This window comes from Gadus macrocephalus, chromosome 3, assembly GCF_031168955.1.
Source record: "Gadus macrocephalus chromosome 3, ASM3116895v1".
NCBI lineage: Eukaryota > Metazoa > Chordata > Actinopteri > Gadiformes > Gadidae > Gadus > Gadus macrocephalus.
Window position 1 is genome coordinate 1,576,318 of NC_082384.1, and position 14,766 is coordinate 1,591,083.

Here is a 14,766-nt window from a genome sequence, read left to right on the forward strand (position 1 = left end):
TCAACCTTAATGATGGGATCTTTAGTGTGATCTCTCACCTCAATCAGTGCCTCTCTCACAGCAGCTGCCTGATATCTCAGGGGCTCAACACTCTTCACTTTACTTTCCCACCTTGTGTCAGTCCACATCTTCAAAGTGATGCCCACATGTTTTTTCAGTATGGCCCATCTCTGAGTGGAGGCTGAAAACAGGGTGAAAAGCTTTTGTAAGATGCCAAAATAATTCAGGGCATCAGTGGAAGCCTTAGAAGCATCGGCCACAACCAAATTCAGGGTATGAGCCCCACATGGCACAAAAAGAGCTCTTGGATTCATTTGTAGAAGCCTGGCTTGAACACCCTTGTTTTTCCCCTTCATGTTTGCCCCGTTGTCGTAAGCCTGTCCTCTGCAGTCCTCAAAAGGAACTTTGAGCTCCTCTAGTCTCTTGAGAATCAGGGATGCCAAATGCAGACCTGTTGATTCCTCTGCCTCCAAAAACCCCATGAAATGTTCCTTTATGCAGGGCTTCTCCTCTGTCAGTGACACCACACGAATTACAACTGACAGCTGTTCGGTGTGGCTGATGTCTGGTGTGCAATCGAGAATAATTGAGAAATATTTTGCCTGCTTGATGCCACTCACCATTCCTGAAATGATCTTGCTGCTCATCAAATTAACCAGTTCGTTCTGTATGCTGTGACTGAGGTAGCTGGGGTGACCAGAGGTACTTTTTTGGACCCGGTTAAGGTGCTCTTTCATTACTGGGTCAAATTGTGCCATCAGTTCAACCTCTTTGAGGAAATTGCCATTAGATGGCGTGAACAATGTTTCTGTACTCCCCCTTAGTGCAAGATTTCTCACTGCCAGAGACTGCACAATCGCAGTCAAACGGGTCAACACTGCTCTCCATCTCATCTTCTCAGCCTCTAGAAGTGCCATCTCCTGGTTATCAATTGTTTCCCCCTTTTTCATCCTGACTGCCAGTTCTTTCCATACTTTCATGGAGTTGAGGTGTTCTGGACTGTTGTCGTGAGAGCAAATAACTTGCATGTTTCCAGTCTGTCAGGCCTGAGCTTGTTAAGTGAATTATCCTCTTAGAAAAGAGTTTGCAGCAGAAGCAGAAAAGGCTGTTGTTTTTCTCTGAATAGACTAACCAGCTTCTGAGAATCTTTTCACCATTAACCAATGTTTTCTTGAAATACTGGTGGTGGCAACTTCTTCCATCCAACTCATTCCTGGGGAAAACAAAGTCAGCAGGTACCTCACTTGGTCCTCTGCAAACCAGAACTGAAGGCCAATTAGCAGGGTCAGTAGACACAGGCTCATCCTCAGGCACAGGATTTGGTGGGGTTTCGGGTTGAGGCATTTCTAATAAAGAGAAAATGGTATTGTCATTAGTATACATGCTATTCACAGCATTCATAGCATTTGCAAAAGTAACAATTTATGCAAAAACGCACACATACAGCCCACACACACACACACACACACACACACACACACACACACACACACACACACACACACACACACACACACACACACACACACACACACACACACACACACACACACACACACACACACCTGAGGAGTCCTGCAAGGAACATGTGGCTGATGAGGAGGTAGATGGCTCCAGGACCATCCCTGAAAAGGCCTGTGTGGCTGCAGAGGTAGATGGCTCCTCATCAGACTCCAGGACCATGTCTGTGGCTGCTGTGGAAGTATCTGACTCCTCATTTTGGCCAGTGGGTGCTTGTGCTCCAGTTCCAAAATATTTCAGAAGTGCCCCTGAATTTACAATTAAGATACAATTTGTAAGTTAAATCACACTTGTGTCACACAGTTACCCAATTAAAATTACCATAATGCACATTTTATTAACATTTGTTTTAACATCCTACTAACTAAACATAACACACTACAAATTATTTAAAAAGCTATATCACATGTGGCTTACAAAATACCATGTCATAGGCCTATTAAAAGTTATTTAAACCAACACTATGGAACTTTTAAATTTTCATAACTTTTGTGATGATGATACATCGACTTACAACAAGTTGAATGACACCTCTGTCGTGGTCTGAGGGGGTCTGTATCTCTTTCTCTGGCACTAAGCAACTTTGAGGAGCATGGTAGGAACCCGGCTCTCACTTAAGTTTCTTTGTGTTGCAAACACAAACTAGACTAGGTTGCCTATGGGTAAAATAAGTTGCATGACATGATGCCTCAATTCTAATAGTTAGCAAAACTAAAAACCAAATTCAGCGACACATATATTAGCAACATATTAGCAAGAGGCTAATAAATAGTTAAGTCCTTTGGGGGACTTAGCTAATAAATAATTCTGTTTATTAGCAACTTGTGCTATAAGGCTTATAGCACAAGTTGCTAATAAACAGAATGGAATGAACCTAGAAAGAATAACTAGGACTACGCGCCGAAAGCGAGCCTGCCCACAGCAACAATAGGCTAATCTAACGCAGGCGCATACTTTGCATTAGCTGATCATCTAGTTAACTAAACATTTAGAATGCCAGACATCTTCATACATTACATACTGCATTATGAACTTACAGCCATTGCTTTCATGAGCTTGAGAAGGGAAGAGAACATTCACCAAATGACCGACCGTCTTTCTTACCGTGTTACGGTTATAAACGGTATAAACATCACGTGACCTACTTTAACACTTCAAAATAAAAGTCTGGTTCGCATCATGCAAATATTGCTACATTCATTAAATCATTCAGTACATCCAAGTTTGAACACGAATACCATTCTGAGGGCAGAACATATATGCTTAATATTTACACTTAACCTCGGTAATTTTGCCAGAACGTTAAGTAGTAGGCTACATGCATGTTGATTAACATTTATTCCATAATTTCCGATTCCCTGCCAAATGACATAACAGACCATCTGACTTATCGAACGAATCAAACAAACAAATCAAACAAACAAATCGTGATAGTGAACGAAACTGAAAGAACTGACTCCCGGATAAGAATCGTTATGCCCATCCCTACATAGCATACTACACTTTCCATTGAACAATTACTACTTGCTACCATAAATTGACAAATTTTATAATGTAATCAAATGCTCACACACTAGCTGCTTTCAGACACACGTGTAAGTCCTGATATACTCCTGATGGGCCGTATGTGTGAAGAACATATCCTGACATTTGTACCCTGAAAATCTCCTGAATAATTCTACCCCTGAGGTAGTATTTTCTCCATAGGAAATGTAAATTACCTTATATGTGAATGAGGAGTAGAAAGTCCGAATTTTTCACACCACTTCAGTGGGCGTGTTGATGACGCTTTTGCATGTCATTGTTCACTGAATGGTTAAAAAATATTTAAATGTTGGTGAAAGAATGTTATACATTGTAAAAGGATAGGCAAAATGTTATTATATTATGCGCTCAGAAATTTGTTGCATTATCGACTGGCGTTTCCACATTATTGCTATGGGTTTAATGACAACTAGAGGTTGAGCGTCCGCAACGTGCGCGGAAAAAACTCTAGTATAACTAGAGGGAGCATTGTACTGTCTGCGCACACCCCTTCTGATGCCTCTCTCTCACTCCCTCCCTCTCTCTTTCTCTCTTTCACTCGTTTCGTTCTGAAGAGCACGAAAATTGTCTGAGAAACGCACCCATTCAAAATATGTTGGTTTACATTTCGTTCTGTGTAGCACGAAAAAAGTCGGATAATCGTTCTCTGGGACATGATTCAATAGATTAACGTTTGTGCGCATGAGCACAAAATCGTGTGATACTGGGTTGAAACTTAACCCTGCTGTGTTTCCAGGCTCGAATCGCCCACCCGGACCCTGACCTTGCAGGCCCCTCGGGGGGTGGAGATCAACGCCGGTGTGGGAGACTTCCAGGCCTCCTGCAGAAAGGACCTTCTACTCCAGTCCTCAGAAGGAGAGGTGGGTGTCTGAACAGTGACAGTGTGTATATATATGAGAGAGAGAGAGAGAGAGAGAGAGAGAGAGAGAGAGAGAGAGAGAGAGAGAGAGAGAGAGAGAGAGAGAGAGAGAGAGATTCCAAGAAGAGTCAAAACAATCTATTATTTGCCATTGGCTCTTTGTGTGTGCATGTGTTCTTCTGTAGACGTGAGAGCATGTGTATCTCTGGGTTTGGGTCTGCATTTGTCTGCGGTTCTCCAAAGCGTTGGGCCAGCTTCATTATGGTACCTTATTAGGCTAATGAGCGTCATCAATCCAGGCGACCTTGTCCTCCTTTCCCTCCCCTCCTTCCTCCTCGCTCTCCCCCCTCACTCTATTTTGGAGAAGTGACTTCATTAAAGCGGTTGTAATGAAGTTTTCTGTCAGCGTTGGCTCCTGGTGTGTGTGTGTGTGTGTGTGTGTGTGTGTGTGTGTGTGTGTGTGTGTGTGTGTGTGTGTGTACATTCTTCGTCTGCTGTCACACAACGTCCTGCCAAATTGCTTGAGAACTTTGCGTCTGTGTGTGTTTTTTTGTTTGTGTGCTATGTGGTGTGTCCATTGGAGCATAGTGTGTCATTAACTCAGTAATTAAATAGAATGGGCCTCCCTCTCTGCTGTCGCAGTCATGCCAAAGCAAACACACACAGACCCACACACGTACACACCTAGACATAAAGGGCCCAAGTTCAAAATGAGTCGACCACAGATAAGTTTGAGACTGTAAAACAAATCTCATCCTACCGTCAAGCATTTAATAAAAACTGCTTCGACTGCAACGAAGGCTGTCTTAGAGCTTTTGTACCCCAGGTAACCTCCTTCTGCAATGGGGTAACAAACTGGCCCCCCATAGCAGAAGGAGCATTGTGATTAATATTGGATTTCCGCAGAAAAAAAGTTCAAATGGTGTTCTTCAGAGAGAACTATCAACAATAAAGCACTGTTCAACTTGAAGCCATAACAGGCTGAGAAGAACCCTGAAAGCAAAGCAGAACCAGGTGCCCTGCACCACAAAGAAGCTCACCTCCCTCCTAAATGTACCAGTAAGATAGAGAGACTGGAAACAACCCAAGGAGAGTTCCACAAGGAGATGAGACAAGAACCCGCAGGACCTAGTGGTACCCCGCCGGCCACCAAACACTAAGAAAAGCCACAATAGTTTAATACCCTGAAAATACAATGAAATGCGTTCCTCTCCGACACCAGGGACACTGCCGCAGTCAGAACCCAGCTACTCAGGCTGGCCAGCACTGGTGAAGCTTCTTCAGCCAACGAAGGGCAAGGGGGAATGGAACTACAATGTCCATGCTGCTCAGGCCTGCAACAACCACAGACAACCGTTTCTTTGGTTGATCAAAGCATCTGATTCATTGATTTCTGTCGGAATGTAAAGAGGATTTCCAAACCATGTGAAAAAAATAAAATCTTAAAGGTTGGGTATGGAATTCGCTTTTTTGGCCATTTTTGCAAAATTACTTGAAATCCTTATCATAACCCACTTACAGCCACTGAGTTAGAAGTACTGACATGAAAATTAAACAAGTCAATCATCTGTGGAACGGGCAGGGCTCGAAAAACTCCAGCCAATGATTTCCATTGCCACCGAGTTGCATTGGACAGTAAGTACGTCAATCAAACGGTCGTACTGCACTCCCCCTCCCCCGCGCCCCGCGCGCGACCCCTTCGTGCACGTACTCAAACCTCGTGACCCAGAGCAAGCTTCTGTTTGTTGTTATCCTGCGGTAGCTACTGGAGCTAGCTAACTAGCAAATGACTCGCTCTCGCGCATCTGTGTTCGCTCGTGCATCATTGCGCGTCCATGTACTTGGAATGGGTGGAGTCAGAGTCAGCGTTGAAGGAGAGGGGGTAGGACCATTTGAGTTGTGTATTTTCAAAATCTGCTGGCATTTCGCAAATCCCATACCCAACCTTTAAGTAAATTACCTACCCTATCTTTATTCGAGAAGAATGTTGGAATAACTGTGCATGTATTGAGGATTTATCTATAACAGAGGGTGATTATGCTGGATTAGAATTCAGGAGTATAATGACACTTGAATACATTTGTAAAAAATGATATTATACCAGCACACACTGGCGGCTGGTGATCAAAAATGTTGAATACATTTAATGGATTTGATTTCCTGTATTCTGAGGCATTTTGGGAATGGCCACTACCTATTTACCTACTATTCATTCAAATTCATAGCCTACATCCTGACTTGCAGGGCCTGGACAAGCTTACACTGCATATACAGACCTACTTTATGGCCAGTCCACCAGCCATTGCTATTTTACCCATTGTTGTTATTATTGAGACAAATCATGATCACTGTCCTATAGTGTCCATTTTTTGTGAGTCTCAATGTCTACTTCAAATGCAGTTAGAAATATGGGACAGTTGCTTCATTTTGTTTATATGCTACAGGCCGAAAGACTAAATTAATATGTAACTTACTTGCTCCTTTTAAGTATAACATTGCTTGGGGAGTCCAATTCCTCCACTGAAAAGGTTGGAAAGTGTTTACAACTCTCTGCTAGTTAGCGATCTATCTCTTCTCTACATGTAGTTGTGTTGCGCGAATGCTACGGAGGGAGGTTGCCTATTTGATTGATTCGCCGAATTGTCCAATCATGTGATGTTCACAAGAAGAAAAGCGAGACCATTGGCCTGGGGCGCACACTGGTGCGACCCGAGGGCGAATTTTCTTGCGCCAATGAAAAGCTGTCTCTGCTTGATAGACAGCAAAAAGTTAGCGAGCTTACATTGACTTCAACGTGGCCGTGACTGAGAGGAGGGCTTTATTGCGAATTACCAATAACTAGCCTAGCCCAAATCATTGACGTTCAGATGCATTTAAATGGTTGCTGGCAGTGACAAGTATGTCACACAATTAAACGAGGATTAACGCTATGTATCTTTGTTGATTTATTTCGTATTGATAGAAGTTGAATAGTTGGCAGATATATTCAAGTGAATATTTCACGGAGGGGCGGCGCCTTAGCGCCCTCTATTGACCCACCGCTACTGCCAGCAGAGCCTCAATAATTGGTGTGTTATGTCCTACGATGACTCCCTTGTGAACAGTGTCTATTTGTATTTATTTTATGCATAAATGTTAGACATTGTTAACTTTATCCCCCCCCCCTTAAAATCATCTGAATGTCCTGTTCTCTGGACACTGCACTCTGTCTCTCTCAGACATCTTGTCATCTCTGGAGATCTCTCTGTCGTTGCAGGACTACAGAACAGAATATAGATCAGTGAGATGACACGTGATGCCCTTAGAAGACCACTGTCCTGTGATGTCTGCCTCCACTGCCTGTCATACAGATGATGCCCTGCTCATCCCCCCCCCCCCCCCCACCCCGCCCCGCCCCGCCAAAATGGGGAAAAGGGGAAATAGGCGCCATGCATACCAATGTCTCGGTGAAAGGCTCTGGGCTCATGTTTTTAAATCTACTCAAGAAGCCAGACAATTTACCTCTACACAAAGGAGCAATTATTATTAGCAATAGTTGTCATCCTTTCATAACACGGCTCTGACATTAGCAGGGGGTTACCTGTGGTGAACTGACCGTGGACGTACACGTGTGCTGCAGTCAGGGTGTAGTAGAAGACAGACGGACACGGCTCCAAGCTAGTAGACGTTCCATCCCGACAACGGGGGGATGTTTGACAGCCTGAAGACCGCTCAGACAGGAAGACAAACGCTGACACAGCGAGAAGGGGGAATAAACACACTTGCTTTCTATTCAAAATCAGCAGAGAGCACAGACAGGCATTGGAGGACCAAGACAGGTGTCACTCACAGCCCTAATGATGGTTCTGCTCCTTCTATATACCAGGACAGGTGGAGGAATTAACATACACACCAACCCTTTTCACTGATGGAAACAACTTTATTTTCCCCCAAGTTTCCCAAGTGTGAATCATCTCCATCAGATCATGATACAGACAGACCCGCAGAGAGACAGACAGACAGACCTAGAGAAAGACGTAGCTTCATTATCAAGACTGAAGACTTGAAAAAACACTCTTAAGCTTGTTAGTCGAGCAGCTATACACAGTATAGCTATATAGGTATTGACATGTGTCGCTAGGGATTTGATCTGGCCTTAATGAATTGCTTTGTTAGCTAATTTGCCTACGTTTGATGTATTCTGTATCGATCCTGCTTTTTCAAGACTCCCAGAGGCCCTTAGTTGTCTTTTTTCAGTCAGAGTTAGCCAGTCACTCAATGTGTGTTTTTGCCTTCCTGTCTCCTTCCCTTCCCCCTGGTTTGTGATTCTCTCAGCAGACGGATCACCTGGAGCCCAGGATAGCAAAGAGGAGCTCATCTCAAATAGCGCTCTCTTTCATCCCCCATCCTCGCTCTCCTGATGCGCTGATGCTGCCAAAATGTATCAACAGACAAGGAAATATAAAAATGTAAATGCTGATCAGGAATCAGATACTGCCTTGCCTGATTGTAGCTAATGTAAAACAGTTGTTTAGTGTGATAATAAGCAGTGATCCTGGATCAGTCATGAAAAGACAGCATTTCCTCTCAATGAATCTATTTCTTCTTACAGGCTATGTTATTTGTGCAGTAAAAATGCTTGTAATCATGATTTGTGTGCACGACTGCACGTATGTTTTAATTGTTGCGCTGTGTCACATGAAAAGCTTCAGTGAATAAAGCTCTTCTCCAAACACACACTTTGAGGCCCCCCTCTCCCCCCCCCCCCCCCCGCTCTTTACTGGGAGTAAAGGGGGAGGACACAGAGCCCATGGTGGACATGCTTAACAGCAGCAGTACTCAGGCAGCATTACACCCTTGAGCCACATAGGCCGTGCTCGTGGTTGATCTTAAATTAAACAATTGGATGAGAAAGAACAACATATCTAATTATTTATATTGTCTCAAAAGATATGAAAATAAAATAATGTTGAGAATTTGTCGTTCAATATGAACATGAACCTGCGCTGCATTCACAGCTTCTATGGACTGCTCGCCACTGTTATAATGCCCTCCGAGCCCGGGGGCCAGCTGGGATTCACTGGTGGCGAAGCACACCTGGGGCGGCTTCAAGGTCAAGGTCAAGATTCAACTTTATTGTCCCCGTGGGGAAATTTGTCTTGGGCATAGTGCATCATTGCTTTCTTATCCTACACAGAGTACAACAGAACAAAAACACAACCACAGACACAAACACAACCAGACAAACCAACATTTTAACATCGAGAACTTCTCCATGTTCTCGATGTTAAAATGTTGGTTTGTCTTGATAGACTTAAATTGAACCTTGCTGTACAGCATAGAAATCTACAGTATGGGGATAAAGTGCAAGTGTTTATTGCACTATAACTTATGGTCAGAGTGCTATGTGCTAAAGTGCTTAGTTCTAAAGTGCTATGTGCTAAAGTACTATGTGCTAGCTTAGCATCACTCTGGCTGACATTGCCAGGGCTTTCCCCCCGGTGCCTAGCGAGAGCCTGGTGGGTTAGCTACCACTTCCCTTCCTCCTCAGCACCCCATCGGGCCACTTCCTCCGTGGTGCTTCACTCCTTCCAGCCCACTCTTTGTTTGGTTCCTTATATCAGACGTAAGCAGAGGAAGGACTTTCTCAGGGCTGCCATTTTTATTTCTTACATAGGCTTTGAGCATTCATAATCACAGGATTAACAATGATTAAGTGGTATCACTCCCTATTTTTTCAAAAATATTTATCAACAAAATATTTTTTTGTCATCGTCACACGATTTACGTTGAGTTATTCTTATCCTAAAAGGGGTTGGATTGCCTTCATGGAATTAGTGGAAAGTACTTTTCTCAAACTCTAAAGCAACGTTTCAAGTTTTTAGATTGACGCAGTGGCTGTGAAATTAACTAACCATAACCTCTATGTTCGCCTATCTTACATATTTGGTGTCAATTTCTGGGGTCAATCTTTCGAAAACCCAGTCTAGTCTGACTAGCCTGCTAGCTTTAAAAATAGGTTTGACTTGTGGGCGACTCTGGTTATGCTCAATGTGATTGCGACACATTTATTTGACCATATGCTGGATGTAGGATGCGCTGGATTAGTCGCAACATGTAAAACAAGCAAAAGGGACTTTAATGGGAATGGAGCGGCTAGCTGTAGCTAGTGCAGGGTGCAGAGGAGTGGTGTAGTGTGGGAGAATCTGAAGCTAGGCTGCTGAATTCTGGGTAAGCCTCAGAGGATTGATGGCACATGCAGCTGGACCAGCCAGGAAGGAGTGGCAGTAGTTTAGACACAAGATGACAAGAGCCTGGACCGAAAGCTTGGAGACCTTCTGGAAGAGGTACTGATGCGTCTTCCTGATGTTTTGTAGAATTAATCTGCAGGAGTGGCTGATCACGGCACTGTTGGCAGCGAAGGACAGCAGGTCATCCAGAGTCAGCCCCAGATTCCTGGTCATCCGAGTCACAGGCACCACAGAGATGTGGATATTGAAGGAGAGATCTAGGATGGGACATGCCAGATGTGTGGAAGTGTGAACTGAGCGAGTGCAGAGCCTGAGATTCCCAGTTCTTGGAGGGTGGAGAGGAGGATCTGGAGGTCCACCGTGTGGAAGGCTGCCGAGAGGTCAGAATGACAGGGAGGAGGGTCTGGAGGTTCACCATGTGGAAGGCTGCTTAGAGGTCAGAATGACAGGGAGGAGGGTCTGGAGGTTCACCGTGTGGAAGGCTGCTTGGAGGTCAGAATGACAGGGAGGAGGGTCTGGAGGTTCACCGTGTGGAAGGCTGCTTGGAGGTCAGAATGACAGGGAGGAGGGTCTGGAGGTTCACCATGTGGAAGGCTGGTTAGAGGTCAGAATGACAGGGAGGAGGGTCTGGAGGTTCACCATGTGGAAGGCTGCAGAGAGGTCAGAATGACAGGGAGGAGGGTCTGGAGGTTCACCATGTGGAAGGCTGCAGAGAGGTCAGAATGACAGGGAGGAGGGTCTGGAGGTTCACCATGTGGAAGGCTGCAGAGAGGTCAGAATGACAGGGAGGAGGGTCTGGAGGTTCACCATGTGGAAGGCTGCAGAGAGGTCAGAATGGCAGGGAGGAGGGTCTGGAGGGCCACCAGTCCCCAGAGTTCCAGGCTGCTGAGAGGGGGGCTGTTCTAGCAGTCTGGCGTTTCTCTGTCAGTGCGTTTACATGCAGAGTCATTATCGGATAAAGAAATGAATAAGACCTCACCCAGACTTTTAAAATGCATGTAAACACCTTTACCTGATCTACTTCGGACCGAAATCGGTGCATGAACGGACAAGCGAGATCGGATAAGAACACCTAGATAGCTCGATGATAGTCCGGTTTCTACCTGCATGTAAACCTGCATCGTATCTCGTATCGGATTTCGAGTTCTGCGCATGCTCGAGATCTTGCGGCCGAGGGACGTGAGCCGGAAGTAGAAGGAGATGGTAGTCGTGTTAATGTTGCCATAGACATATAAACAATTCTTATTTCTTTATAAATATAAATATTAAATTATTTCTTTATATGTTTTTGGTTGTCGCCGTCGGAAAACGAGAAAAACTGTGATTTATTAAAAAGGTGACGCAGAAAATGGGAGAAGCCGGTGTCATGCCATTACCCCCTACAAGAAGTTTATCATCATCAATATGCATTCAGTACACACTACGCTTCAATTTCACCCAAGGCTGAATTAAAAGTACATGTTTTCCTAAACATTGTTCATCAACAAGGTTGTAAAGTATTAACTTCGGGCACATCTGTCAAAATAAACGCTTTTTTTCTTCGGACGTGTATACGATCTTTAGTCATTCATTGCGAAGCGATCGAACTGACGGGGATATGCTCTGATATTATGAATCTTAAAGACTGCGTCGGATTCTCCGTCTCCCTGGTACTTCCACAGCAAAGACTCGGAGTGGGGGTTATTTCGGCCATTTCGGAGAAGAAATTGGGGGAAAGGAATTTTGGCTTTGACTCTCTGAGGTCAAGATTGAAACGCTACATGGAGGGGAAAGAGATTGTTGCCGTATGCGGGACAGCTGTCAGTTCACTTCGGGTCCATGTCATTTCTCCGACACTCCAGTGTTCCGACCTCTCGGTCGTATGCGGACTCCACCGGCTGGACTCCTCCCAGTGACTCCTCCGGCGGCAGAGCCGCCGGAGGAGTCCGCATACGGCGAGAGGTAGGGACAGTGTCGCGTCGGAGAAATGACATGGACCCGAAGTGAACCGACAGCTGTCTACTGAAAACTTCTTTCTCGAATGCCGACTGTGTTTGTTGTTATTGGGATGTAGAGGTCAACCGGAAGTGACTCTCTAACCACTTGTTGAAAGGGCTACAGCCAGGGCTGTAGTGGTCAAATTAGAGGTGGGTAAACTATGAATTTTGTGATCAGGCCGACCTCGACACAACGCAAGTGTTGCGACTCTTTAAGGCTAGCCTGGCTAAATTCCATTATGTTATCAATTAAAGTCATATTAAATCAATCAATGACAGTCAATGAATGTGTTTGTAGTTTATTCAAGTTATTCCAATTTCAACAGTAAAGAAAAGTATGTGTAGATTAAGAACTATCTATCTATGGCATGTGTGTATGTGTGTGTATTAGTATGCATGCTTTTCGCAGTAGTGCCCAGAGGGCCTCCTTGTCCTCCACGTCAGGTCCTGCCTTGCAGGGGCGTGTTCTGGGGTTCATGGCTCACCTGTGCTTCACCAGCCAGGACTTCACATATGTGTTGGATTGAACTTTGTGAGTGGTGGGCCATTCAGTTGAATAAACATCAAGGACGACACTGTGACCAAGTGCAGACTGCATCTCAGGGGGCACACTATGATGTTCATTAAGCTGAACCCCCTCTCACACTCAGCAGTGCTAACTGGAATGAGATGGTCGATATTCAGGAGTGGTGCAAGGTTTTCTGGAATGATGCTTGAGTTATCCTTAAAAGTCTGAACCTTTGGGCAAGTTGTTTCAACTTGGATTCCCCATACGGTTCCTCTAGGGGAACAGGCCAGTTTGCTGGGAAAATAACTCTAAAGAAAATAAATAATAAAATAAAAATATTTATAATATATAAAATAAAAATATTTATAAATATATTTATTTTTATTGGTTTAACCGCCAACCGCCCGAATTTTAAAAAATATTTTTTTTGTCGCGTCATCCGCCCGATCCACGGTTCAGCCGCGGAGTCCACGGCTGCAACCGCCAACCTCGCATCTCCAAATTGAGGCTTTAACATAGCGACCGAGCTATAGCGAAGTTGATACGCCAAAACCGAAGTTTGATATGGATAGTAAAACTCTCACTGACTTTCGCTCATTTTGACATGGGCAGTACACGGATAGCATGACTACGCATTGGCCAATCTGAATGATCGTAGTCATTTAATAGTTCGTCAAGTAAAATTGATTTATAAATCACAAAAACAACTCATGTAAATTGATCATCTTCAGTCTTACTTTGTACTTGAGGCCTTTTTCGGGGATCTGTTGGAGTGGGAGCACTCGAAGGTCTCTTCAAAAATCGCCTGATATCCATGGCTAATTAATGACAGGTAGGCAGGCATGATAATCCACAACGCGTAGGGCCATGTGTTTACATACTTCCTGTTTACATATTTTCCTGGATCCTGATTGGTGTTGCAGCCGCAGCCGCAAGGCACTGATTGGAGGGTCACAGACCATATTAGCATAGGCCTACAGCGCAGATGAAAATGATTCAGATTACAGCGTTTATTTGTTCAACCATATGAAACTTTGTCTTAGGTTTTTTAAAATGATACTAAATTTATTTCCGATTATTCCAACGGCAGAATACAAGGCACAGGGAACTTTGAGGTGCGTAAACGCTATTTAGAGGTGCGTAAACGCTATTTCCTAAATTCCAGAGGTGCGTAAACGGCGTTTACGTGCGTTTACCCTCCACTACAGCCCTGGCTACAGCGCCACCTAGGCTAGCGGATTATGCCATGCTCCGGCCATTATCTGAGGCCATGTACATTCGGATAATTGACACGGTCAGTTCGAGTAGCAAAATCGTATAAGGCCTATTCCGATCTAGCCGTCCCATGTAAACGCACTGTTTGATGGGTTGAGGACAGTCCCCTGTCTTTAATCCAGACCTGTGAGGGTCCAACTCCAGAATGTTCTATATGAGATGGGTGAGGAAAGGGAGGGCAGCCAGAAGAAGGTCTGAGGGGTTATTGTTGTAAGGTAGCTGGACGTTTGGAGGTGACCAGGGATAGTATTTCAGTGACAGTGTTTGTAAGGAAGTTAGGGTAGGAGCTGAAGAGATAACGATAAGACGCTGTGGTTACAGCAGGTGGCTGGGAAAGGAGGAGCATATGTCATCTATCTTTTAACAAAGTAGGTAAGGGGCCTGCCCGTAATTCCGACAACACATTGATCCGACGTCTCAATGGTCCGAAATATTTCCCATTAGATCGACATGCCACTATGCCGACGGTTCAATGTTCCGAAAACGGAACCCATTGGTCCGAAGGTCCGTTTGTCAGACTTTTCAAAAAGGAGGCGCATTAGGCCGACGGTTCAATATGCCAAATAGGCCTACATATAAAGAGTTTTATACCACGCTCGCACTCTCGCTCTCTCTCGCTCTCTCTCACTCTCTCTCCAAAGTACAACATAGGCCTACATATCACGTTCATGATGAATATTGGAGAGCAAAGTGACAACGCTTCACTTCATTGCGACAGTGTTTCAGCCCCATGGACAGAGAGCGTAGGTCTAATTCTCAACACGGGCACGAACACACACACACACACACACACACACACACACACACACACACACACACACACACACACTTGACTAAGTACACGGTATGAGG

General features: G+C 44.6%; 2 protein-coding genes across 2 annotated transcripts in view; one reads left to right on the forward strand and one right to left on the reverse strand.

Annotated features, from left to right (window-relative positions):
* LOC132453325 (uncharacterized) overlaps nt 1-13,868 on the reverse strand; it is a 268,078-nt gene extending 254,210 nt beyond the window's left edge. Inside the window, exon 1 of the mRNA XM_060046169.1 lies at nt 13,377-13,868. The gene's annotated coding sequence lies outside the window, so the exon portion shown is untranslated. The remainder of the gene's footprint in view (nt 1-13,376) is intronic.
* The window catches only part of LOC132453326 (zeta-sarcoglycan), a 607,697-nt gene that overhangs the window by 567,366 nt on the left and 25,565 nt on the right, over nt 1-14,766 (forward strand). Inside the window, exon 7 of the mRNA XM_060046170.1 lies at nt 3,803-3,926. Coding sequence (XP_059902153.1) covers nt 3,803-3,926 — 124 coding nt within the window. The remainder of the gene's footprint in view (nt 1-3,802; nt 3,927-14,766) is intronic.